The sequence below is a fragment of the Megalobrama amblycephala genome, linkage group LG9, assembly GCF_018812025.1.
Source record: "Megalobrama amblycephala isolate DHTTF-2021 linkage group LG9, ASM1881202v1, whole genome shotgun sequence".
In the NCBI taxonomy this organism is placed as follows: Eukaryota; Metazoa; Chordata; class Actinopteri; order Cypriniformes; family Xenocyprididae; genus Megalobrama; species Megalobrama amblycephala.
Genome location: NC_063052.1, coordinates 37479359 through 37507282, shown reverse-complemented (window position 1 = coordinate 37507282; position 27924 = coordinate 37479359). Strand labels below are relative to the sequence as shown.

Genomic DNA, 27924 nt, shown 5'->3' with positions numbered 1-27924 from the left:
TGTTTAGGAACTAACACAATATTTGAATGTAAGGTAAGATATGTTAGGTAACACTCATTTGTTATCATTAGTTAGTGTATTAACTAACATGATCTAACCATGAGCAATACATACACTTGTTGCTGCATTTGTTAATCTTTGCTAACGTTAGTTAATAAAAATACAGCAGTCCATTGTTTGTTCATGTTAACTAATGTAGTTTAACCTTATTGTAAAGTGTTTTTTTCAGTCAAATTTTTTATTAACAGAAACTTGGAGTGTTGATAATAATTAACCACTATTCATTTTGTGATTCTAGAATGTAAAAAAAAAAAAAAAAAAAAAAAAACTATTAAGGCTTTTTTATTAAGATATTTTATTAAGATATTAAGGGTGGGAAAATAGATTTGTTTACATCTTGATTGTATGTTTTTTAGCATTTAAACTAAGTTAAAATATTTTTAATATGTCAATAATTATAATATACATTTACATTTATATTACAATATATTCTGAGTTTTAATAATAATATATATTTTTTTTTTTTTTTTTAATCATCCTGCCCCCCCTTTGGTAGTTTGCTGAGGCCCCCTGTATGACAACGTACCACCAGCAGCCCCATCAAAAAACACCTTAACTGAAAGGGGGAAATTTATGGTGAGGAATAGGCTCAGGTGTCATGTTGCGTTTATTCAGTGGTCTGTGGTGGTGACTCAGGCTAGGACTTGATCATTCCAGTGAATCAGGTCACTCTGACAGATGTGATATATTCAGATGAGCTGCCCAAGACGTGAGTCACCTGAAGAGAGAGAAAAGAGCAGAGGAAACAGACAATGTGAGAATCCAGAAATTAAGAAGTATGAATAGATTGATATAACACGCTTCCAGCCATGTCACTCCCTTAGATTAGATTACACACCAACAGCAACCGATGCACATGTACAGATTTAGATGCTGCGGCTGCAAGAATACTTTCTTGGAGACTGACTCACGCACATTCACACACCTGAGGCGATTCTGGTGACTGTGTGAGAGCTTTTACAGTCAGACTGTGAGCTCTCACATTTCACAAAAAGACAATTCTCTTATTGCTCAAGAGAAATCAAACACACATATTAAACATATATCTACACACTTCTAAAAAAGACAGATTGATGCATAGATAAGGTGTTTGTACAAATATAAAATGACCATTTGCGTAGTTCTTATTTATTTTTTGTTTCTTTGTGTTTTATCGTATGACGTATGATGCTTTATCTCTAACTGTAAATGTATCCAGATTGATATTACTGAGCTTTTGGACTCTGGAAAACTACTGGGTCAATCTGTACAATGTAAGTTCATAGCGCCATCTGCTGGATAAGATGAAAAAAGTTATTTTACTATATGGAATTTTCCATAAACAATTTCATTGTGTGGTTAAAGACACATTGGAATATGTTTATTTATTGATTTATTTATTCCTTCAGCAAAACTCATTAAATTCAAGGCTGAATGGGAGAGTGTGTTTGTGATATGCAAATAAAACGGTTGTTTGTTATGGTAATTTGCACCCCTAACTTGACCTAGACCAAATTACTGTCAGTAGAATGATGAATACATTAGCCTACACAGGCAATCAGTAACACTTTATAATATGAATTTTATTTAGCTGTTTAAAGCATACCGATATTGACACTTGAATGAATTTCAGTGGCTGTTAGGTTTGTGTTCAAGCAGCAGGTGATGCTTTTTAAGTCCCACATTACCCGTGGAGTTGAATGATTCCTTCGGCCTTTGGAAACACACCCTTCGGCCATTTAGAGGAGTTGGGATTACTCCACAAAAGGTCCAGAAGTCATTCCTATCCCAGCTCTGATCATGTGTCAGGTGTTTGCCTTCAAACTAATCCATCCAGTCCTTTGGTGTGGTGTTCTCTGGGCTCCTCACGTGACCTGCGATTCAGACATCATTTGAGATTGTTCCTACAATGGAGCGTTTACAATGAGAAAGCAGAAGCTGAGAGGTTTGGGTTTGTAAGGTAATACAACAAGCGTAGGCTCAAATGTCAGGCCGATAAATAGTGGAAAAATGATCAGGGTGTGTGTTTGAGGAACATTATGTCACTGTCCTATTGAAAATCCATAAACCTGTCCATAAACCTGTTCTGGGAACTTGCTTCATCATCCCACCCCCCCAAAAATCAAAGAGCAGCTCTTTTTACTTTTATGTTTAGTATTGCATGATGAATCAGAGCTTTATATGACACATTTCAGTGCATGTAATGCAATCTGTATTTGTAAAATTATGTATTACTGGGAACATATTTAAGCCTATAATCTTTTCCACAAACTGACAGGACCTTATAGAACATCTTCTTCAAATATCTTTAGGAAATGCTCAGACATATTACTTTAATGTCTACACTTCCTAGACAGCGTTTACATTTCAACTCTGTCACACTGTAAAAATATATTTTCATGATTTGTTATCACTACATTTTTTCTTTTGTCAAATCAACTTAGAGGATTACTGTGGTTCAGATAACATCATATTTTGAGTTTCTGTTGCTTAAATCAATCACCTTCATTGTATTAAATTAATTTCAATGAACTCAAAATTTTAAGGCAACCAGGTAACTTACTTTTCTTTTAAGTTAAACCAACAATTCTTTTTTACACCACAGATATTTCCTGAAAATAAATTGATTTTATTTGGCAGAAATTTTCAATTCATTTCCATCAAAACTATAAAATATCCTAGTGGAGTTTCAGCAGTGACTGTTAAAAATACGCTTAATGATGATGACGACGATTATTATTGTAGTAGTAATTAAATAATATATCAAAATTGTGTAATCAAATCATTATTATTATTATCCAGAGTAGTATTAATAATAATAATCATTTGATATTAAATATTGAAGTGATATTTAAATATACAAATTAATATTTTATATAGAATCTGGTTTAACTTAAACTATGCATAAGCAATGCATTATTATCCTATAATATAATAATATTAATAACAAATAACATTTTATATATTCATATTAATAACAGAAATACCAACTGTTATTTTTATTATTATTATTATTATTATTTAATATTGCAGAAATTCCTAAAATTATATTTATATTATTGATAGTAGTAGTAACAGTCGCATTTAATATTTTAAATAATTGACATTTGAATATACAAATTGTATAGCATTTGGTTTAACTTAATTATCCAATTATTATTATTTCTACATTAATAAAGCACTAATTATTGTAGTAGTTAACAGTTGTGTCCATAAAATACTATTATATATATTTTAATAGTATTTTATGGACACAGCTGTTAACTACTACTATAATTTTAGTCACATCACATTTCACACTACGATGAAATACATCGGTTTATGAATGTATATGTATAATCTTTATTATTCATTCATAAACCGCTGTATTTGATCGTAGTGTAAGATGTGATGTTCACCTCCCTTTAAGAGCGCTGCGCCTTTAAGCGCCATGCAGAAGCGCTGGTGTGTGTGCGCGCGTGTATGTGTCTAGTGAGTGAGAGTGTGTGTGTGAATGTGTGTGTCAGCCGTACCCATCATGGCCCCTGAGCAGCAGCTGATCAGACGGACCGCCGCTCCGCCATCCTCCTCCAGCGAGCAGCGGCACCGGTGAAGAGGCTCCATGTGTCCCCCATCCTCGGTCCGATATCTGAGCAAGAGGGCCGCGCTCCAGCCGCCCAGCGCGAACATGAATAAGGATTATTCCATTAATCTATCGGTGCAGCAAGTGCTCAGCCTGTGGGTCCAGGGCACGGAACCGACCCTACAGCACTTCACAGGTACGTTCACACGAGGAGAAAGATCTGGTGAAACGGGTTCATGTGTGTCATCCAGCCGCGCGCACACGCCTCTCTCCACACCGGCCAGTCTATTGTACCGGCAGACGCACGAGCAGCTGCGCGCATCCCATCTGAACAAGGTCACACTTCACATCACACTGTATACTGTGTGCTTACACGCTAAATTAATAATGCATCACGCGTAGTATTGCATGCGGTACTTAATATAATAAAAAGTGTGTATATCATGGCACAAATGTACTTTGATATATAGCCTATGTGATATATAGTAGTGTAAAATAAAACACCATGGTAAATGTGGGGGGGGAGACATGATTTTATCTTGGAACATGTTCAAAAAATACTGCCAAAGTGCTATTTTCATAAGGCTGGCTTTTTTTTTTTTTTTTTTTTGTAAATAACATGCTAGATAATTCTGTATTAAGGTATGTATCATTTTCATTTACTGTGATATTTTTATAGTACTTTCAATTTCAATGAATACCATGGTGTGACCATCATAGTTGTGTCCAAATCATAGTTTTACCATGGCACCATGTCCAAAACATATACCACCATGGTACTTTTTTGTTATCTGCATAATAACTACAGTATTTTTATATTAACACTAGTTCCCCATGCACCTGACTGTGAGATGTCGTGTATTTAGAAGTGAAAGCTTTGCCCGTCGTAGACCGTAGTGCACTAATACATTCAGCCAGTCTGATGTGAACCTCTAAAAAGCATTGTGCCACTCATTAATCTTTAGTTAATCTTGAGTCATTGCATCGTTTCTGGCGGCTCTCGGCTCGTGTAGTGGAGTAATCATTAGTAATTACCGACACCATATTGGCCTCCACATGATACTGTGCTCGTGGGCTTCTTTTGTGCAGCATTATACAGTCTTTTGCCTTGCTTTGATCAGTTCACAATACCAATGACAATGTCACATTTGAGTGAGACCAGGCTGTGTTAGTCAACACGAAAACTGTGTAAAAACATCTATTCAATGTCAAGGGTGTAACCTGGCATGGAAAAACCGCCCCAAAGAATAGCTCATTTCCTTTTTAAGGGTCTAGATAAGGTACATAGTTGTATAAACAACTACAAGCAATAATATTTTCCTTTCCTTAAATGTGTTGCGATCAGATTTTTGTGTGTATATGAAACGGATGTTATTAAATATTTGATTGATTTGTTTTTGACAGATTGCAGTGGTTCTTAATCGGTGAGTTATGACCCAAAACACCCATAAAACCACAAATATACACATATATATATTATTAGACATTTATCATGTTACAAAATATTATATTTCATAAATATATATATATATATACTTGCAAAAGTTGTATTTGTATATATATGAGATTCTTTATTTTATATGAGAACCACTGTGATGATATATGATGTGATGATATATATACAGGGCTTGACATTAACATCTGCCAATCCTCCAAATTCAGGTGTAATTCAGCAGTGGCGTGTAACGCAGTCTCTCCTACTAGCCACTTTGGCAAGTTGAATTTAATATAAAATATATATATACATTTTTCAATTGTAGTCTTTTAAAAAGGCATCTGAAATAAGAAACTAAATGCAATGTAGTGTTGTCAAAAATATTGATACCGAAATATCTGAAACGCTTCCACTTCTCATTTTCTGCAGAATAGACACAATGCCAGCTGCTCTTTCCCTCTCTCTCATTTCTCTGACAGCGAGTTGACACACAAACCCGCCTTCCCTCACTCACTCCTTTCATTTGCTCCAGATGAATGTTGTTGGTCTTACAGGGCTTGAATTTCGGCATGGGATTGCACGTATTACGCATAATTTTACTAATTCCGGCAGATTTTGTATGCACACATAAAGCCGCCTCAGTTTGCTTTTTGTGCTCAAACAGTGAAATACGCACAAATTAATGTCAAAATACCAGTCTTCGCGTAAGAGTATTCGCATACACACAGTCAGTTTTATGTTTTAAGTGAACGTAAAACAGTTGAGAAAGAAAACGCATGTGTAACAGTATAATGGATCCGTGCATCAGTTCTTAAAGTGACAGCAGCCTAATATACTTGCTGCCAAATTATGAGATAATATTAAAAATATCTTTATGGCAGTTTTTCCCTATGTCAAATGTCAAAATTGTGGCCAGTGAAAATGCTGAAAACTTTGCAAAACCACTAGCCACATGGGCTGTTATTGTCAAGCCCTAGCCTGTATGTATATATATATAGTTCATTTTATCTTTTTTACCTTTGTATGAAAGCGTTTTGGTATTTTGTTAGATCACTTGTAATGTAAAATCTCCTGAAGCAAGAACCACATAAATACTGGACTATGAAATCACTGCAATGAACAATGTAATGTAATATAAAAGTCAGACCACTGCGGGTAAGTGAGTGTTACAGGAAGACAGCATGAAGCATTTCTAGGGAACAAGTCAGTTTTATGGTGCATGAGGCACATGACACGCCCGTCCTTTCACTTCCGAGATTTGGCCAGATTATAATTTCTGCAATCTTGTGGACATCTGGCATGACGCAACACATGATGCAACTTGAGAGAGGACTGCGGCACCGGTAGCACGTGAGGTAGTAAGGAATTCACTCATGAAAAAGAAGTAATTTATTATTATTACATGTTGGCAACTATTTTCAATGGAAAGTAGCTAACGCTAGCTCAAAAAGTAGCTAAATGTTGCTAGATGATGTAATGTGGCAACTGTCAGCACTTTACATCTGTTTTCTCTCAATCCATGCACATATACTGTATTTTAATAGTCGGATGTCCAATAAAGCTGTTCTCATTTACATATTTTCTGTCAGACAACAGAAAGAGTATGATATAATGACTGACTAGCAGTTCAAAAATCGCTAGATTTGCTAGTTGATTTTGCTGAAAAATGTCTCTAATCTAGTGACAAAGTCGCTAAATTGGCAAAACTGCATTCCAACGTGTGGTGCTGGTTTTTCTGTGGCACTGAAAGAGAAATTTTGAAGAATATTCTATATAGCTCTTTTCTAAATAAAAACAGGGCAGAGTGACCAAAAAACCACCATGAAAATACCACACATTTATTTGTGCAAGTTTGCGGTTTTCCCGTGGAATTGGGTTAAAGCGACCCCAAATAACATGATATTTAACCCCTGGAATGCGAATTTTACTAGGGGAACCCGGCCAAAAATGCGGATTTTTTTCCCCGGAACGCGATTGGGTTAGTTTTGTGCTAATTTTGTGCTAATTTTGAGTAGCAATTGGGCAGGTTTTGTTGTGAAAACCTGGCAACCCTGAACTGCATACGGGTTTGGAAAGACAAAGGGTGAGTTAATAATGCCAAAATATTCATTTTTGGCTGAAGAACATGATGGGATGACGTGGCACATCAGCTGTGCCCCCGCCGCTGACAGAAACAGCTGTGTTCAGATGTTCTCTCTTTGTGATGATGGGAAGGAACAGCACAGGTGCAAAAGCACAGAGATTCAAAGAGAATGCTGGGAGATTATGACAAACTCCCACTCGGGAGGAAAGTTAATAGTGTTTCCTGTTTTGGTCAGTGAAACGAGCCTATTTAGACATTTCATTTCCTTCTGCTGTTGATGGAGACAGACTTCTGCCTACTTTGCAATTGTTTGTGCCTTTGGGTAAACAGTTAGTTCTTTGGTGTTTAGTGAAATCATTCTAATATGCTGATTTGCTGCTCAAGAAACATTTATGATTATTATCAATGTTGAAAACAGTTGTGCTGCTTCATATTTTTGTGAAAACTGACTTTTCCTTGGTGAATAGAAAGTTCATAAGATAGCATTTATTTGAAATAGAAATCTTTTTTAACATTATAAATGTCTTTACTGTCACTTTTGATCAATTTAATGCTGATTTAATGTAATGCTTTCCAAAAATATATATTTCTAAAAAAATTGTGGTAAAACTCTGTCACAACATTAAGGGTTGTGGGTGATCGCTAGAGTTGTTGCAAAGGTCCTTTTTCAATGTAAGTCTGTGTTGTTGTTGTTGTTTTTTGCCATCATCTGCCAGACACTGCTTATAATAGTACTGTGATATCAAAACTAACATAGAAACATCCATTATAGCCCTGATGAAGTTGTAGTTATCTCTGTGTGCAGCTATTGAGTTTCCTGTGTGGAAATAGAAACTTAACGCTTTCATAAAAAGTTTTAACCCTGTTAGTGGTAGAAATGTGTGACAACTTTGCTACTTCTTGTTTAGTGATCATTATCTCGATTAGCATTTGGCTATGTTTATCATAGTCCACCACAGAGTTAGATAGCGCTAAGTTATTGTTTATATGTGCTTGCTTAATTGGAATAAGCATTTCGTCTGTTTGTCCATCATTATATGCTGATGTTGAAGAACATTGTTACTGACTGTGACTGCTGACAGCCTGACAAAAGAGGCTTTTTGTCACCTCGGAAACTGCTTTGTTGACACGACGAGAGCCCAGGGTGTTTAAAGAGGCCTTTCACAAGCCGAACGCTTTACATTGTCCCCTCCCCCATTTTCTTTGCGGCAATATAACCTTCAAAATATATCCTGATTATCTATGTTGTTATATTTATTAGAGTAACCAACCATAACCTGTCACATTTCTGTTCGGTGTTTACTTTTGTTTGGTTCTTCATGGTTTAATAGTTTTATATGCTTTTGTATGTAAAAACACAAGTCTGTGTGAGTGTTGAAGTAATGTCTGAGTGTCTCTCTATAGTAAATGGCAATGTGGGTCAGTAGTACACTGAAGGTATGCTTTCCATCAGCGTCATTCACTTTTGCTCCTTCCATATGATTAAGTCTTTCTCACTCTCTCTCTCTTCTAGTAGATTTGTGCTAAAGTGTCTGTTTCCCTGCATCTCATTGTCTCTTGTCCAGTATTTGTGTGTTATCTGTGCTTTTTGTTGTGCAGTGCCACCTAACCTCAGGACTGCAGCAGTGTTCCTGGCACAGCATGGCTCTGAGGCTTTTGTGCCCAGTCTGGCTCAGTTTACTGTTAACAGTTAGATGGACGTGTCTGTGTTACTGTTGTTTGTCTGTTCATAGTGATGTGTGTGTGTGTGTGTGTGTGTGCATGTAGTGTTTACAGACCTCCAGCACAAAGGCCTTCTCTGTCTGGACGTTATGTGAGCGGCAGCTTATAGCTTAATCAATACATTGTGTTTGTGTCAGTCTGGATTACACAAAGTCATAGGCATGATTGCACATAGGTAAAGTTCATGCATAGTGGAAATTTCATGCATTGAGTTTGTGTGTATATTTTATACATACATATATAAATATATATAAAATATACACACAAACTCAATTCCAAAAAAGTTGGGACACTGTACAAATTGTGAATAAAAAAGGAATGCAATAATTTACAAATCTCATAAACTTATATTTTATTCACAATAGAATATAGATAACATATCAAATGTTGAAAGTGAGACATTTTGAAATGTCATGCCAAATATTGCCTCATTTTGGATTTCATGAGAGCTACACATTCCAAAAAAGTTGGGACAGGTAGCAATAAGAGGCCGGAAAAGTTAAATGTACATATAAGGAACAGCTGGAGGACCAATTTGCAACTTATTAGGTCAATTGGTAACATGATTGGGTATAAAAAGAGCCTCTCAGAGTGGCAGTGTCTCTCAGAAGTCAAGATGAGCAGAGGATCACCAATTCCCCAATGTTGCGGCGAAAAATGGAGCAACTGCATCACATACAGGAATGCTACTGTAATGGAAATCACAACATGGGCTCAGGAATACTTCCAGAAAACATTGTCGGTGAACACAATCCACTGTGCCATTCGCCGTTGCCGGCTAAAACTCTATAGGGTTAAAAAAAGAAGCCATATCTAAACATGATCCAGAAGCGCAGGCGTTTTCTCTGGGCCAAGGCTCATTTAAAATGGACTGTGGCAAAGTGGAAAACTGTTCTGTGGTCAGACTAATCAAAATTTAAAGGGAAAACTGGAAAACTGGGACGCCATGTCATCCGGACTAAAGAGGACAAGGACAACCCAAGTTGTTATCAGCGCTCAGTTCAGAAGCCTGCATCTCTGATGGTATGGGGTTGCATGAGTGCGTGTGGCATGGGCAGCTTACACATCTGGAAAGGTACCATCAATGCTGAAAGGTATATCCAAGTTCTAGAACAACATATGCTCCCATCCAGACGTCGTCTCTTTCAGGGAAGACCTTGCATTTTCCAACATGACAATGCCAGACCACATACTGCATCAATTACAACATCATGGCTGCGTAGAAGAAGGATCCGGGTACTGAAATGGCCAGCCTGCAGTCCAGATCTTTCACCCATAGAAAACATTTGGCACATCATAAAGAGGAAGAAGCGACAAAGAAGACCTAAGACAGTTGAGCAACTAGAAGCCTGTATTAGATAAGAATACAGAATACAACATTCCTATTCCTAAACTTGAGCAACTTGTCTCCTCAGTCCCCAGACGTTTACAGACTGTTATAAAAAGAAGAGGGGATGCCACACAGTGGTAAACATGGCCTTGTCCCAACTTTTTTGAGATGTGTTGATGCCATGAAATTTAAAATCAACTTATTTTTCCCTTAAAATGATACATTTTCTCAGTTTAAACATTTGAAATGTCATATGTCACATATCATTAAAAACTTGATTTTCACCACAGGGGGACTTTAAATCAGACACAGAGATAAAGTAGTGCGGTTGATTGAATTATAACATTTATTTGAATGAAAAAGCCTGTCACGAGAGAGAGAGAGAGAGAGAGAGAGAGAGAGAGAGAGAGAGAGAGAGAGAGAGAGAGAGAGATGTGTGTGTAAATAACCTGCATCTGTGCAATGTCTCTATACTAGCAATGAAGCTAAGAGTTAATTTCTTGAAAAACATGTTATAATGTCCTTGCTGAGTAATATAATGGAGCGATTCAGTTTTTAATTTATTAATAAAAGTCACAGAGAAACGTTGAAAAGTTTCTGTGCTACTAGATGTCTCTGTGTGTGCGCAGTGCAATCTCTGATCTCTCTCTCTGTGTGTGTGTGTGTGTGTGTGTGTGTGTGTGTGTGTGTGTGTGTGTGCGTTTTTGTGACATATCAGGACATAAATTTGTATAATGACAGGGGTATGACAGGTATTACAAGAAGAGGTGACTTATGAGGACATTACCCCATGTCCCCATTTTTCAAAAGGCTTATAAATCATACAGAATGAGTTTTTGTGAGAAAGTAAAAATGTGCACAGTTTCCTGTGATGGTTAGGTTTAGGTGTAGGGTTGGTGTAGGGCGATAGAAAATACGGTTTGTACAGTATAAAAACCATTACGCCTATGGAATGTCCCCACAATTCACAAAAACAAACCTGTGTGTGTGTGTGTGTGTGTGTGTGTGTGTGTGTGCGTGCTTCAATAAAAGCAGCATGTTAATATAGAACGGTGATATAGAACTGACTTGGAACTATCTGCGAAATAAACGGTTATTTTGGACACCTTCCAGCCAATCAGAATCAAGTATTCAGAATCAAGTGTTACTTTACCGGTTTACCAGATTGCATAACTTGTGTTACTTATAATGCGTTACCAAAACAGTTTTTGCTGCTTAATTTTTTGTAGAAATTTTTTTCCATGATTATTCGATGAGAGTTCAAGAGAACAGCATTTATTTGAAATAGAATTCTTTTGTAACATTATAAAAAGTCTTTTCTGTCACTTTTGATCAATTTAATGTGTCCTTGTTGAATGACAGTATTCATTTCTTTCAAAAAATGTACTCCAAACTATTAAACAGTAGTGTATCAGTTTCCACAAAAATATAAAGCAGCAAAAATGTTTTTTTCACATCAATAATAATAATAAATGTTTCTTGAGCCGCAAATCAGCATATTAGAATGATTTCTGAAGGATCATGTGACACTGAAGACTGCTGCTGAAAATTAATTTCTGTGTTCAGTGAACACAGGGTGCTAATGGCGTGACGTCTCTTCATGCTTCAGGGTACAAACGCTCTAATCAGCACTATACAGCGTTGCATGTGCAACTATGCAGTTCGTTATTTGACGCATTCGCTTTGACATGTTAAATTACGGCTGTCAGCAATATTTCTGCCTGAGCGTGTGGTTTCTCAAGCATTTTTCATTTATGTGGAGCTGCATTTCCCAGAGTTCATGACAACAGCAGTTTGATAATCATTTTCGTGTTGAGCAAAGATGCTCATCCATGTCATCCACAGATGCTCTGGAATCTTCTTAAACGATCCAGAGCCGACTGATTGTCTCTCAATGGAGCCAGACTGTCGGTTTACTCTGTGTGGACAAGTTACTTAAATAATAACAGTCTCCAAGCCAATAAAGGACTGAGAGACGTATATGGAGTGTTAAAGAGAGAGAGTATATGAAAGTGGACCAGACAGTTTATGAGAAAGCGAGGCTGGTGATAGTGGGAGAGTATTTATTGAGGTACACTGTTATAAGTACAATGTGTTCTGCTCTGTTATGATGTGTTACCCTGAAATTATTATTATTTTTTTCACCAACTGTCATGTGCACCACATCTGAAATTGTGTTTAATAATATTATGTGGTGCAAATTGCATTTGAAACTTTTTGGACTGACTCATTTGTCTTGCTATGGCAAATTTCTTTTCCAGCATTGCTAAACACACACACACACATACAATTAATTATATTTTCATGCTGTTTGCATAATTTGACAAAATTACAGCTTGATTGGAAATGACACAGATGAAATCACAGGTGATATTTACCTCATTGCATTACCTTTCAAAAATTTTGGGCCAGTAAGATTTTTTAATGGTTTCTTGTTTCTTCTGCTCACCGAGGCTGCATTTATTTGATCAAAAATACAGTAAAAACAGTAATATTATGAAATATTATTCCCATTTAAAATAACTGTTTACTATTTGAATATATATTAAAATGTAATTTATTTCTGTGATGGTAAAGCTGAATTTTCAGCATCATTACTCCAGTCTTCAGTGTCACATGATCCTTCAGAAATCATTCTAATATGCTGATTTACTGCTCATGAAACATTTCAGATTATATCAATGTTGTATATCAAAACAGTTGTGCTGCTTCATATTTTTGTGGAAACCGTGATGCATTTTTTTTTTTCATGATTGTTTGATAAACAGAAAGTTCTTAACCTTTTGAACAGTAGGGTTTATCTTCATCTCTTGCTCTTCTCCTTGGTAACCAAGTACACTACCTTGCTGATTGTGGTGAAAATAACATCACAACCTAGTGTCTATTATAAAGATAAATATAAAGTCATAATTTGTGTATTTTGAGATTGAAAGTCTGGGTCTGGGATGAGAGTGAAACAATAAAATAACATAAAAGGTATTTTAAAAGTAATTTAAATAAATGACAGATTGTGATCTCATAACAAAACTGTTGCAATATCTTAACTTTAATAAATAAACAAAGTGTGTTGCAGAACTCTAGTTTGTTAGTGTTCCTTTAAAGCGGAGGTCGGCAACCCGCGGCTCTAGAGCCGCATGCGGCTCTTTAGCGCTCCCCTAGTGGCTCCCTGGAGCTTTTTCAAAAATGTATTAAAATGGAAAAAATATATATTTTTTGTTTTCATATGGTTTATGTAGGAGGACAAACATGACACAAACATTCTTAACGTTTTTCAATGCTGTAAAAATGTGTATAATACATATTAAATTTCAACATTTCTGTCAACGAAGATTTGCGTCATAGCCATCGACGTCACTTTCCCGCCGAAAGCGCGCTCCCTCAGCTGGACTGATTGGCAAAAGAACCTGCTGCGTGACTGGATTTAAAAGAGGAAACTGCGAAAACGCGAGTAAAAACAAACGAATTACACTAAAGGTTGGACTCGAAAGTGTTTCTTACAACTTGTCAAATAAACCTAATCCATGGATATTGACATGTAGCCAGGAGTCGTGTTTCCTGACATTTATATGTGCCTGATTTGACGCCGAGGAAATACATAAAGCAAATCTGCCTGTGAATATTTTATATAACTACAATATAGGTAACTTAGGCTTAAATCCGCGTAATTACTTAACGTTATATCAATGTTATATATATCGTCATATTGTCCATCCCTAAAACATATAGTTTTATAGTATAGTTTTTGTCAGTGTTTATTTTAAAACGCACAATTATGCAGAATATAAGATGGAAAATATTTAATAGATGATTTGTCAACATAATATATAACAATACAATATATATGGAATGATTTTACCTCAAAATCCAACAATTTGACACAAAAAGATAACTGCAAATCCATGTTTCTCTGCTGGAGTCCAGCTGTTTCTGTGGATTGCACCGATCCATTTGCTTCTTTTTTCTGTAGCTTTCAGCAGTTTTTAAATATATACCTCGGGAATACCTCATTATGTATTTGTAGCCTAGTTAGTCATTTTGATAGTAGGCTAATATAGCTAATATACACTTACAGCCTGTGTTGCCTTCATATAAGGCTTATATAAGGCTTTTAATTTTTTGCGGCTCCAGACAGATTTGTTTTTTGTTTTTTTGGTCCAATATGGCTCTTTGAACATTTTGGGTTGCCGACCCCTGCTTTAAAGGGATAGTTCACCCAGAAATGAAAATTCTGTCATCACTTTCTCACCCTCAAGTTGTTCCAAACTTGTATAAATAATTTTGTTCTGTTGAACACAAAGGAAGATATTTTGAAGAATGTGGGAAACTGAACAGTTGTGGGGCACCATTGACTTCCATAGTATTTTTTTTTTTTCCTACTATGGAAGTCAATGGTGTCTCAAAGTGGCCTGGTTACAAACTTTCTTTGACATATCTTCCTTTGTGTTTCAGCAAAACAAAGACATTCATACAGGTTTGGAACAACGTGAGGGTGAGTAAATAATGACACAATTTTCATTTTTGTGTGAACTATACTTTTAACAGAGGTTCCTCACATTGCAGTTCCTCTTCACTCAAGAAGCAGAAAGCAGAACTTTTTTTTTTAAAGAAAAACAACATGCATGAGCAAGAATGTGTTTATTATTTTGTTATTAGTTGATTTGAATGTAATGCAGAAAATCACAATTATGCATGACTTAATATATTCTACTATACTACTTTTGCAATATGCTGTATGTTTATGCATCAGGAATCAACTGTTTTTATCTTTTTCTTGACTCATTATTAGATTGAATAGCCAAAAGTGAAACACAAAAAAAAAATATATATATGGATTGCCATGCAACTGACATATTCATGCATATGCTTCCTGAATGACATGCTCAACTGCTCACTTGCATTTTTTGAAAACAGCTAACTTTCTAACCAGTTTGTTCTCTCTCTCTCTCTGTCTGTGTGTGTTTTATCTCTGCAGAAATGTGGTACTGGGTGTTCCTGTGGTGTCTGTTCTCGTCTCTGTTCGTTCACAGTGCCGTGGGTCTGCTGATGTGTGTGACACTGCAGCGTCATAAGAGAGGACGGCTCATCACACTGGTGCTCATCAGCGTGGGCTTCCTGGCCTCTCTCACAGGAGGGGTCATCACCAGTCAGTACTCGCACACTTCTGCTTTTCTTATCGGCCTTTGTGGACAAAATCAGCACATTAAATGTGCATGTTCTCAAACACAATATGAAATCAAAATTAATAAACGTCCATGGTCATTTTGTGCATGATTCATTAATGCACAATTTTGCTGTTATAATCAAGTCACTGTGAGACTGAGAAATGTTTATGACCCAACTAGATTTTTACATTTTCTCATGCAAAATTCACCGCCATGATGCTAGTGGGTTCTGGGAGGTTGCTGGGGTTTTGCTATGCAGTTGCTAAGGTATTCTGTGTGGTTTTTAGAGTATCTGTGACTGAAAAAATGCATTAGAATGGACTATATTTTAAGGACATTGTCTAGTTGGGCAGGGTGTCAGTGAACTAGCTTTTAGCTGTTCTCCAGTCGGGCACAAATGGAGTTTGATTCAAAAATAACCCTATGCCGAAGTGCCTGTTCCCAGAGGTCTGCTTTAATATTAATATGAATATAACCAAGAGAGACAGAAACAATTAGGGCCCTATAATACACCCGGCGCAATGCGACGCAAGGCGCAGCGCAAGTGTGTTTGCTAGTTTGCATCCGGCGCCGTTCGCGTTTTCCTGTTCAGCGCCACGTCCTTAAATTAGTAAATGCATTTGCGCCAGTTAGTGCGCCCATGGGCGTGCTGGTCTAAAAAAGAGGTGTGTTCAGGCGCATTGCCGGCGCATTGCTATTTTAAGGAGCTGAAAATAGACTGCGCCATAGACCAACTCAAACCTAGTCTAAAGTCAATGGGGCAATATTTTTTTGTTAGAGCGCGTTGGTAGAAACTGCACCTCTGGGCGCGTCCACAGTGCGTGTTGACTTTGTTTATTACACACAGGGATGCGCATCATACAAACATGCCAAATATTAAAAACAAAAGGATTACAGTGTAAAAGAATATTATTGTGTAGGCTACATAAATATAAAAATGTAATGATGAATAGTCATTGCGTGTATTAGAATTAGGCTACCTATTTTCAATTCAGCCTATTACTACTTATAATGATGAACGAAACTGGCTAATTAATTGAACAATCGTGCCAATACACACACATATATATTAACTGACTCATCGCGTGTACGCCATGTAAATAGCAATCCGCCATGGCACGAGCGCATCTCGCTCTTAAAGGGAATGGGAGATAACACTTTGATTGGTTTATTGAACGTTACGCCCATTACTCATTAAGAGAATAGGGACAACCCATTTCAAAAATGCGCCCCGGCGCACGGACCGTTTATCCGTTGTTAAAATAGCAAAAGTGGATTATAAAATAGGGCCCCTAGTCTGTTAATGTGTGTGTGTGAGAGAGAGAGAGAGAGAGTAAATGATGACAATTTTTTGGGGTGAATTAACTCTTTAATGTTTACAGCATGTATATGAATGTTAATGTATATCTCTGTGTGTGACAGATCCATTCACAGTGATATACTGTACATTAAAGGGGACATGAACTGAGAAATCAAATTTTCCTTGAGCTTTTGACATGTAAGATGTCATCATACTATAAGAATATCCTGTAAGTTTCAGAACTGAAAACTTCCTTGTTAGTCCAAAAACAGCTTTTATTATAAAGATCGCCTCAGTAAAAGAAAATAAACGGCTACTTCATCATTGCAACGTTAGCCCCGCCTACTGGCGTGTTAGTCAGATGACGAGGAGAGAAGAGGATCAGGATACAGGACTAAAAATAGCATTACCTTTCAAATGATCCTAATGCTAGGAATATGGTTATTTATTTTCAACAATGTGAATGTCTCAGTTGAGCATTATTTATTTGTATTCGGTATTTCACTGTGGATTCTTTGGTAAATCAGTCGCAATTTTGGCGCAGGCTTTGCAAACAGACTTTTTTACAATATGGACTCGACAGTAATGCAACAACATGTAAGTAATTGTGTTAATTCTAATGCCTGATCTGATATTAATGATTCATGTACAGTCAGATATTCTTTGTCTGTGTGTCAGTAAATCAAACCACTGACTAAACGGTCAACTTCACGTTGTTTCTCTTGGTAGGATAAAAAAATAATCTGTTATTACATAAACTGTGATTAAATTATTTATAGAAAGCGATCAAAGAACACTGGAGCTGTCAATCAAACAGCGCGAGTGTTCTGGACTCTCGACAAAAGTCCTGTTATATTCAACAAATCTCTTATTTACATTGTGTTTGCACTGTTAGTTAAGATGAAAGCATTCATTAGTGTGCAGAAATTGAGTTGCAGTGACGAGATCACTGCATTCGTGCACTCAACAACATGTCTGATCGGCTACAATGTTCATCACTGCAACCTTTCTTGCCACGATCTAAATATGATGCCATAGATCTAAATGTAAATGCTATAATCAACACTTTTCACAATTAGTTAACCTTGAGAGCTGTAATAGTTAAAACATGCTAAAAGTTGTCGAGAGAGTTCCACACGTAATACTATTTCATATGCAAAGATGTCAGCCAATCACAGCAATGGACGTTTACACTGAAGTCTCACAGCAGAAACAGAGCATTCAAATAAGAGGGCTATAATAAAGGTAGGAAAAATGCTTTTATTTATAAATTATGACAATACTTCATGTAAAAATCATTAGAGTTGTTCCGATTCCGATACTAGCATCGGAAATACCACCGATACCAGAAAAAATTCTAGCATCGGTATCGGCGAGTATTTAAACTCATGTACCGATCCGATACCATTTTCTTAAACAATATCTAGTTGTGCCCGCTATCTTTGCTTAACGCAGCAAATCGGAACTCAATACTTCTTCGCGGCTCAGAATGCAAACACAGGAAGTTGTGCTGTGTTGCCATACGCAACCACTGTTTAGAGCAGCAAAGAAGTGAAAAACAAGGTTATTTATTAGAAATAAAACTAAATAAGATGCTAAACGAATTAATTTAAAGTGAGTCTGAAGCCTACCTTTCTCATTTGGCACTGTTTCCATTTTCGAGACGAATGCTAAACTATTAGGCTATTTATTATGTAACGTTAGCCTAAACTTTGTACTTCACTCGCATTAACATCCTTCACATAACAGCACAGTCAGGCGGTGGTCACGGGACGGCAGATTGTATTACAGAATTGAATTGAGCAGTGTAAAGTTTTATATGTTTGGTTGACTGTATTTTTATTTTAATATTTAACAGCTGCGATATCAAGTAAGCAATGCAAGAATTTGTGTGCGCGCGCATGAGGTGCCGGCGCGACCACTGGAGCGTTTTTTTCCTAAACTGTACTCCGTAATTTATGGTTTCTGGTCGTAATTTAAAAGCCAGACATAATTCATACATTTACAAAAGACATTTAAATAACGAAGACAAGCAGAATGTCTGTTTCCTTTCCTAGATCGTTGGAGTGCGCCACAATGAGCCACTTTCGTTTTGTTAATCTGTAGACCTAATTATGGTGAAATATTTAGCGTAGCCTATAGGCCTAAATATTCCCTTTTATTGTATACGTGTTATGTTAGCCTATAGTTTTATTCTGTTTTCTCCGTTCACCGAACCACTGCATGTGCGTGATGTGGCGTTGTGTGAACCTATGTTCTACATATCCTGTAATTTTCGCTTGTTTCAAAACGTACAACAAGCTGCATATTAGCCTACTTGACTTTAATTTTCACTTAAATATAGGCCTAATACTTGACGGTTGGTGACATATCATCGGAAAAACTAATGCCAGGGCGTTGCCATTGTGACTTACCTAACCTATGATGACTTGACAACTGAGCGCTCAGCTCGGTCATTTCACTCTCGTTGGATGCGTCGGCGTCACATTTGCATAGGCTGTACTATTTGAATTCGTGATTGGTTGACTGCCAAATCAAAATATTAAATAGAACGAAAAAATAACATTATTAACCGGTTAATGGCCATTTCAAATGAGCGTTTCTGTTCAAAACGATTAAATTTGATTCAGTTTCCGTTTCTGGTTACGGTCCGGTCAAAATTTTGTTCGTTTCCGGTTTCGTTCCTTGAACCGGTTCAGAGCCCTGCACCCAGGTATCGGATCAGTACTTGGTATCGGCCAATACCCTAAGCTCAGGTATCGGAATCGGTATCGGGAGTGGAAAAGGGGTATCGGAACATCTCTAAAAATCATACTAACATTGTAAGTGCACCCCAGGAAACATTATAAAACAATGCAGTTCATGACTCCTTTAATATTCATATACATACTGTATACATTAAAGTGTTAATTCACCCAAAAATGAAAAAAAACTTGTCATCATTTACTCACTCTCATATTGTTCCAAACACAAATGAAGATATTTTGAATGAAATCTGAGAGATTTCGGTCCCTCCATTGACAGTCTACACAACTACCACTTGTCTTGTCATTTGTCCTGTGTCAGGCGCGGCAGTGGCGGGTGTGTACCGTGTGGCAGGAAAGAACATGGCTCCTCTTGAAGCTCTGGTGTTCGGGGTGGGCCAGACTGCTTTTACTGTCATCATTTCATTCTCACGGATCTTGGCCACTCTTTGAATGGATGGCAAACATCAATAACTGACATACCCAACAGCCAATCAGCCGGCAGAAGGGCCACGGTCGAGGTGAGTGGGGTTAAACCACAGAGATCTGGCCTGTGGTGCAAAGAAATGAGCTTTAGGAGTCACTAATGGCCAATGGACCACTATATGAAGCCCTCTAGAACAGCACCTTTTGGAGAACTGAACATTTCAAGAAGCAAAAACAGCATTATAGGCCAATGACTGAAACTCAATCAACGTGCCAACTGCCTCGATGGAGGATTGAGATGAATCCTGGGATGTCTGTTCATCTTTGCTGAACATTTGTTTTGTTTTTGCACACGGATCGCTTCAGCTTTATGTAAACCGAGTGGTGTTGGAGCCGTAGCTGGACCATAAAGCCAAGATGGATGCATCAAAAGCATCCTCTGATAGTTTGTCTCTCTGTCAATGTATCCTCAATCAGTGTGGGAAAACACCACTAAACATTTTCTAATTCTGCTCAGCTGAACGGCCTGAAACATTCCTGTTTGTGTGATTATGGATCTTCACTCTGGTCCAGCAGTATTACCACATCCATTTTTCTTCTCCGTAAGAAATGGCTTCCACTTTGCACTTTCTGCATTTTGAAAACTGTCTGTAGAAGGTTATGCAATATGGCGGTTTAGGTGTGATGTGGTCTCTTGTAACCTATATACTGTAAATGTATCCATAATGGAAAAATGCCTTATTTATATAATATGGAAACACATTGGAACGTCAGTGTAAATTTGAACTCTGGTATTAGAGCTGCACGATTAATCGTTAAAAGATCGCGATCTCGATTCAAACGGCCACACGATCTCATTCTTAAATGACAATGATTCGTCTGTGTCTATTAAACCTTTGACAAAAGCACAGCGGAACATTCAAATCTGCGTTTGTGCTGCCGCTGGTCTAGAGAGAGCAGTTTTCATGTATAAGTATGAAACAGCTTCACAAACACTCTTTTCAACCATGCAGTATTGTTATTTCTGTGTTACAAGTATTCATATTATCACAGAAGTATTGGGATAAAGGTCTGGAGCCCCGCACATAACATGCAGGAAAAAAAGTAAATTGTGCGCACAATTTACTAATTCATTCCCTCATGCACATGATTTATAAATCAAAGAAACGACTTAGTAAAGCGTGCGCACAATTTAGTAAATAGAGGGAACAAATTAGTAAATCGTGCGCACAATTGATAAATCGAGGGAACGACTTAAAGCACGCGCACGATTTAGCCTGCTTTTTTTCCCTGCATGTCATGTGCAGGGTTCCGTATAAAAGTTTATGGTTCGGATATAAACACTGATGTCTATGGAAGCGATCACAATAGAGCAAATCACCTTTTGAAAGTAACTTAAAGGTGCCGTAGAACGTAATTTGTAATATGTAAAGATGTAATATAAGTCTAAGGTGTCTTCTGAATGTGTCTGTGAAGTTTCAGCTCAAAATTCCCCATAGTTTTTTTTTTATTCATTTTTTTAACTGCCTATTTTGGAGCATCATTAAATATGCGCCGATTCAGGCTGCGGCCCCTTTAAATTCTCGGCTCCCCGCCCCCGGAGCTCGCACTTGCCTTTAACAGCATAAACAAAGTTCACACAGCTAATATAATCCTCAAAATGGATCTTTACAAAGTGTTCGTCATGCAGCATTTGGATGTTTACATTTGATTCTGAATCAGTTTGATTGTGCTCCGTGGCTAAAGCTAACATTACACACTGTTGGAGAGATTTATAAAGAATGAAGTTGTGTTTATGAATTATACAGACTGCAAGTGTTTAAAAAATGAAAATAGCGATGGCTCTTGTCTCCGTGAATATAGTAAGAAATGATGGTAACTTTAACCACATTTAAGAGAACATTAGCAACATGCTAACGAAACATTTATCACTAAAAATATCATGATATCATGGATCATGTCAGTTATTATCGCTCCATCTGCCATTTTTTGCTATTGTTCTTGTTTGCTTACCTAGTCTGATGATTCGGCTGTGCACATTCAGACGTCCTGCCCTTGTCTAATGCCTTGAACATGAGCTGGCATATGCAAATATTGGGGGCGTACATATTAATGATCCCGACTGTTACGTAACAGTTGGTGTTATGTTGAGATTCGCCTGTTTTTCGGAGGTCTTTTAAACAAATTTGATTTATATAAGAAGGAGGAAACAATGGTGTTTGAGACTCACTGTATGTCATTTCCATGTACTGAACTCTTGTTATTTAACTATGCCAAGGTAAATTCAATTCTTAATTCTAGGGCACCTTTAAGGCTTCAAATAATGATTGTATCATTACATCGTTACGCCACCAGATGGCGACAAGTGACTGTTAAAAATGTATTGTCGTTGAATCATTCATTCAAGAGATACGTGTAAAAACGCTGATTAATCCAGTAATCAAAAGCTGTGTTCGAAATCACCCCCTATACCGTCATTCACTATTCCCTACATTACTCCACTTCACTTGAAGGGATGGATGAAAACGAGTGTGTGAATTCAAATATGAGTGCGCCAGAATAGCTGCTGCTTTGCATAATTTGTGCTTGCTGTGTAATAATCACTTGAAAATTGGCAAACTGGCAGCTCCAGTAGTCATGAAGAGGTTTATCTTGAACTCTGTCATGGAGACTAGCATGTATAAACTTTAATTAAACAATTTAATAATCAAAAAGCTGTATGATATTACGCTGTAGCCACATTGGACCAGTGGTTTGGAAAATGGATGAATGGATGATTCAGCTGCGGGTGCCATCTTCTGGTGAGACACAGGAATTAATTTGGCACAACCCTCACAGTGCATTATGGGTATTCTCTAGCTGTTGAGCGTACATCGGTTGTACACTCGTTATCGTGGTGCATTGTGGGATTGAATGAGTGCACTCGATAATGTCTGCTATGGTTTCGGACACCACTACAAAATGGCCTTTTCCCCTCAAATAGTGCCCTATTTAAGGGTATAGGGGTGATTTCAGACACAGCCAAACAAGTGAAGTATTTATGAGTGAGTCATTAAATCATTCATTCATACGTTTTTTTTTTTTTTTTTTTTTTTTTTTAATAATTCATTCAGATTAATTAAACATGATAAATTGACTGCAGTAATTAACATTTTGTCAGATCCTCTAGTAAATTACATGTTGTTTTGCTTAGTTGTCTGTTCAGAATCTTGGGAGAATCGTGATCTCTGTTTGATTCTCAATTTATCCAGAATCGTGCAGCTCTATCTGGTATTTATGGAAACTTGTTTCCGCCACTAGATAAAAAATAAAAAAGGTAATTGTGACTTTTTATCTCACAATTCTGACTTTTTTTCTCTCAATTGCGCTATTTCTCGCTTTTTTCTTAGAACTGTGTGATAGAAACTCGGTATTGCAAGTTATAAAGTCTGAATTGCGTGATAGAAACTCAGAATTGCAAGTTATAAATTCAGAATGGCAAGTTATAAAGTCAGAATTGCGAGAGATAAAGTCAGAATTGCATGATATTAACTCGGAATTGCAAGTTATAAAGTCAGAATGGCAAAAAATAAACTCAGAATTGCGAGATAAACTCACAATTCTGAGAAAAAAAAATCTGAATATTGAGATAAAAAGCCACAATTATCCTTTAAATTGTATTCACTGGAATTGGATTAAACCCATAGGTATTTAATCAAATGTCAGTTTTAAAGCAAAGAAGACAAGTATTCAAAAAGTCACTATGGTCTATAACTTTTTGTTCTGTTATGATGTAATCCATCACCTGTGATTATATCATGGATTCCATGCCCTGTCCACATCCAAATCTGAGCCTGTCCTCGTACAAATGTCATTTCATAGTAATCAATGTCTTTATGTATAACCCATTTTATCCAGCATTACTGTGGCAATACTCTCCCTGCTCGAATATGGGGACTTAAACCTCAGGCCTTAAAAGACAAGACAGACACCTTCATCCTGGACACGTTCTACACAGTTTGAGAAGCTGGCGTATGACTGTGCGAGTAAATCGAGAGGTGATTTTCTCCTTTGCATTGGCATCACAGGTTTAATCTGAATATTGTGATCTTTAGGACACTCGGACTAACGTAATGTACTTGAAAGCTTTTGCAAGGAAGTGCACACTGATGCCATAATGAAAACGGTCACTCGTGGGTCTTTGCCAACAGACGTGTGAAATTGCACTGTTAATAATTTGCCTTCCATAAGTTTCCTGATGGACTTCACCAAAACAGTATAAACTAGAGTTGTGTAAGGAACAGGAGTGAGCGTCATGGTGTTAAAATGTTAAACGGAGAGCGTTTTGCGGCCGGTGTGGAATGTGCCGATAGCGGTGTGTTTTACGATACCTCACTGCTGCCACTGGCTTTATTATTGATGAAACATCATTTTTTGTTTCCCTGTGTGTTTCCTTTTTATGAACGCCATGAATTTTGATGTCTTAATGCTAATAATGAACCTTATAGTTGAAGACTATTCCTTTTGTTTTGAATGTAAATGTTTGCAAATAAGTGCATTTTTCTTTTATTTGGTAGCACATTCTATGAAGCTTTAAATGTCAACAAAGCGAGTTTATTATGCTTTAATTTTATAACCACCTACAACAAACAGTATAATGAGTATAATACATTAAAAACAGAATTTAATGTATTATATGAAATGTTATGCTGTTTTTGAAACTGTAACCATGAATAGGAAAGTATTATAATACATTAATTGAAGGTACAATTATTTGTGACTTATTACAGTATGCATATTATGAAAAACTTAATGCATTAAAATACCTTTAAAATGCATTATATAAAGTCCTATACAGGCTTCATAGATGATGTTAATCATTTTTCAAACAAGAACAAACTCAACTGCAAATTATTTAATTATTTTGAAGTATTATTTACATTTTTCATAGCATATGTGAGCCATTTCTAAAACTCAAAACAGGTGTTTCGTCTTTCAGTTCATTTTTTGTTTAGTTTTTTTTATTAACAGTTCATTCCACGTTGTGTCAAAGCGAACTGTCACTTTAAAACACTGTATTGTATGAAACAAACAGGATCATGAGAAATGATTTCTTTTGCTCTATTTTTCTGTTGTCATTGACAATGTTTATTTAAACCAAAGTATTTCTTATCTCTTCAGCTTTAGGACTTTTTTAAATTGAATATGATTTTTTTTTAACACAACTGTTTGTGACTTTTTATATTATGCGTTTTTGCATGTCAGATTTCTCAGCACTAATTCATGAAGCTGATTTAAGTCTGAACTACTCCTGAAAAGGCTAATTTCCCTTTTGTTGTTACTATGAAAGGCTTTCAGATAAGGTATTGATGAGGGTGGTGGATGTAATGGATTTTTATTTATTTCCAATCTTATGCAACTAAGAGTTGACTTTCAGTACCAGAGCAGCACTGCAGAGGGCGACAGTGTACTGTGAATGAGTGTGAAACAAGGGAACAACGATTGTAGCTCAGATCTGCAGAATTATGCAGGTCTGTTGTGTTGATTCATAATTTATGAGGGATTCTGCGAATCGGAAAAGAGTCACTTTTCTCACCCCTATTGGCAGATATTTGTTCTAAGCAACTTTTTCATATATTATGTCAATTTCTTTCATGAGTTAAGTTTAGATTTTACTGGAAAACAGGACAGCAAGTGTTATGTATAGTGTGCATAGTATGAAAATGTTCTGTATGCACAGAATACCATAAGATAACCACAAAATAACTATATTTTGTAAAGACAGGACTTAATTAAACTTGAGGTCATGTGACTACATTTGAAAACGATTACATACTGCATAATATTTCACATGAAACTTTAAAAAAAGCACTGTATACAGTGTGTACCACATAGTAGGCACTAGACAGTATGCTAGTTTTCCATTCTGAACACAGCCATATAATTTTTCACATTGTTTTAGCGACATATTTTTCATTTGCGTATATCAGTTAAATCCATTTTAATAGCGTTTTCCTTAAAATCTATTTGTTCAAGTTCAAATCCAAGTTGCACCTCGAATGCAAACACAAGTTTGTAGAGAATGACAAAATATTAAATTAAAGGGCGGGAAAGAAAGATAACTGGCTAAAGTCGTGGCATATTTGAAGGGTTTTTGAAACACAAGCTTTAGGTGTCTGTGTTTATGAGTGAAGCTGTAGTAGAAGTGTGTTATCCGTGTTTCTGTCTGCTTGTATGTAGGTGTGTTTGAGTGTATTGAAACCGATTTGTGATGGAGTATTCCCTTTGCAAGAAGGCTTGATTGATTCTGATGTTTTGATAAAGTTTGACTGAGCAGAATTGTGCTGAAATACTTTTATAGCTGCCTTTAAGATTATGGGAACAATAAATCTGCATGTCTCTCTTATCTCTCTTTTTTTTTTTTTTTTTTTTTTTTTTTAGATAGGAAAAAAAAGCTTTGCTTTTTGTTGTTTTGCACAGTTTTGAGGGTTGTAATGCCAGGTAGCAGCTGGACTGGGGTGAGTGTCCTCATGACCCAATCAAATTCAGAGCTGCTGATTGGTCAGTTGCTATCCATAAGTCACATGTGTGTGAAAAAAGTCTTATTTTGAATTGAAGATGTGCCATGAACGGACGGTAAGATTTCAGGCCTTGAGATGGAGAATGTTGTAACACAGAGAGGGAGATGATACGGACACATCCGTTACAGACATTCAACGCGGTTTCTTCTTTGAAAGCCAGTCGTGTGTCTGTACCTCAGTGACTGCATGACAAAATGCAACTCCTCTCAAACTTTAATGTGTCCGAATGGATTTCTGACAATCCTTCTTAAGCGCCGCTCTGCAGGAAGTGGCGTGTGTAGATAGTGTATATGTTCTTTTTTTAATTTTGTATGAGCAAACAGCTGTGCTTTCCAGCACCTCTATTTATGTACAAATGCTCTTCTGTAAAACACTGCGGTCAGTTGAAATAAATTTGTTTTGCAGTAAAAGTCACCTTGTGGTCATCATTAACAGAAATTACAACTGTTTGTCAGTAATAATGGTGTATGCAGAAATTTTAGTTAATCAGTTCATAAATATTAAATCAATAAGCCATATATGTAACTTTGCAAAACTATATATATATATATATATATATATATATATATATATATATATATATATATATATATATATATATATACAGTACAGTTCAAAAGTTTGGAACCACTAAGATTTTTAATGTTTTTAAAAGAAGTTTCGTCTGCTCACCAAGGCTACATTTATTTAATTAAAAATACAGTAAAAAACAGTAATATTGTGAAATATTATTACAATTTAAAATAACTGTGTACTATTTAAATATATTTGACAAAGTAATTTATTCCTGTGATGCAAAGCTGAATTTTCAGCATCGTTACTCCAGTCTTCAGTGTCACATGATCCTTCAGAAATCATTCTAATATGCTGATTTGCTGCTCAATAAACATTTATGATTATTTTCAATGTTGAAAACAGTTGTGTACTTTTTTTTTTCAGGATTCCTTGATGAATAGAAAGTTCAAAAGAACAGCATTTATCTGAAATACAAAGCTTCTGTAGCATTATACACTACCGTTCAAAAGTTTGGGGTCAGTAAGAATTTTTATTTTTATTTTTTTGAAAAGAAATTAAAGAAATGAATACTTTTATTCAGCAAGGATGCATTAAATCAATCAAAAGTGGCAGTAAAGACATTTATAATGTTACAAAAGATTAGATTTCAGATAAACACTGTTCTTTTGAACTTTCTATTCATCAAATAATCCTGAAAAAAAATATTGTACACAAATATTTTGTACAATTGTACACTTTTCTTGAGCAGCAGATCAGCATATTAGAATGATTTCTGAAGGATCATGTGACACTGAAGACTGGAGTAATGATGCTGAAAATTCAGCTTTGATCACAGGAATAAATTACTTTGTGAAATATATTCAAATAGAAAACAGTTATTTTAAATTGTAATAATATTTCACAATATTACTGTTTTTTACTGTATTTTTAATGAAATAAATGTAGCCTTGGTGAGCAGACAAAACTTATTTTAAAAACATTAAAAATCTTAGTGGTTCCAAACTTTTGGACTGTACTGTATATATATATATATATATATATATAT

At 36.3% G+C, this 27924-nt stretch overlaps 1 protein-coding gene and 1 long non-coding RNA gene across 2 annotated transcripts; one reads left to right on the top strand and one right to left on the bottom strand.

The window, feature by feature from the left end:
* Positions 1-353: 353 nt before the first annotated feature.
* On the bottom strand, positions 354-3683 carry LOC125276205. Its single transcript, XR_007186588.1, has 3 exons — positions 3552-3683; positions 1728-1913; positions 354-778 (listed from the first exon to the last, which is right to left on the bottom strand). It is a non-coding gene; the product is annotated as an uncharacterized LOC125276205 (long non-coding RNA).
* On the top strand, positions 3641-21253 carry tmem170b (transmembrane protein 170B). Its single transcript, XM_048203722.1, has 3 exons — positions 3641-3797; positions 15144-15314; positions 19700-21253. Exons 1-3 carry the CDS (start codon positions 3641-3643, stop codon positions 19828-19830), a joined length of 459 nt encoding a protein of 152 aa, XP_048059679.1. The 3' UTR covers positions 19831-21253.
* Positions 21254-27924: the final 6671 nt, after the last annotated feature.

What these genes read in the sequence shown, in the direction of transcription:
- tmem170b (XM_048203722.1), top strand. Translation starts at nt 3,641, where the DNA reads ATGTGTCCCCCATCCTCGGTCCGATATCTGAGCAAGAGGGCCGCGCTC. An exon ending in GACCCTACAGCACTTCACAG is followed by an intron (nt 3,798 to 15,143) that starts GTACGTTCACAC and finishes TTATCTCTGCAG; the next exon opens with AAATGTGGTACTGGGTGTTC. An exon ending in CACAGGAGGGGTCATCACCA is followed by an intron (nt 15,315 to 19,699) that starts GTCAGTACTCGC and finishes GTCCTGTGTCAG; the next exon opens with GCGCGGCAGTGGCGGGTGTG.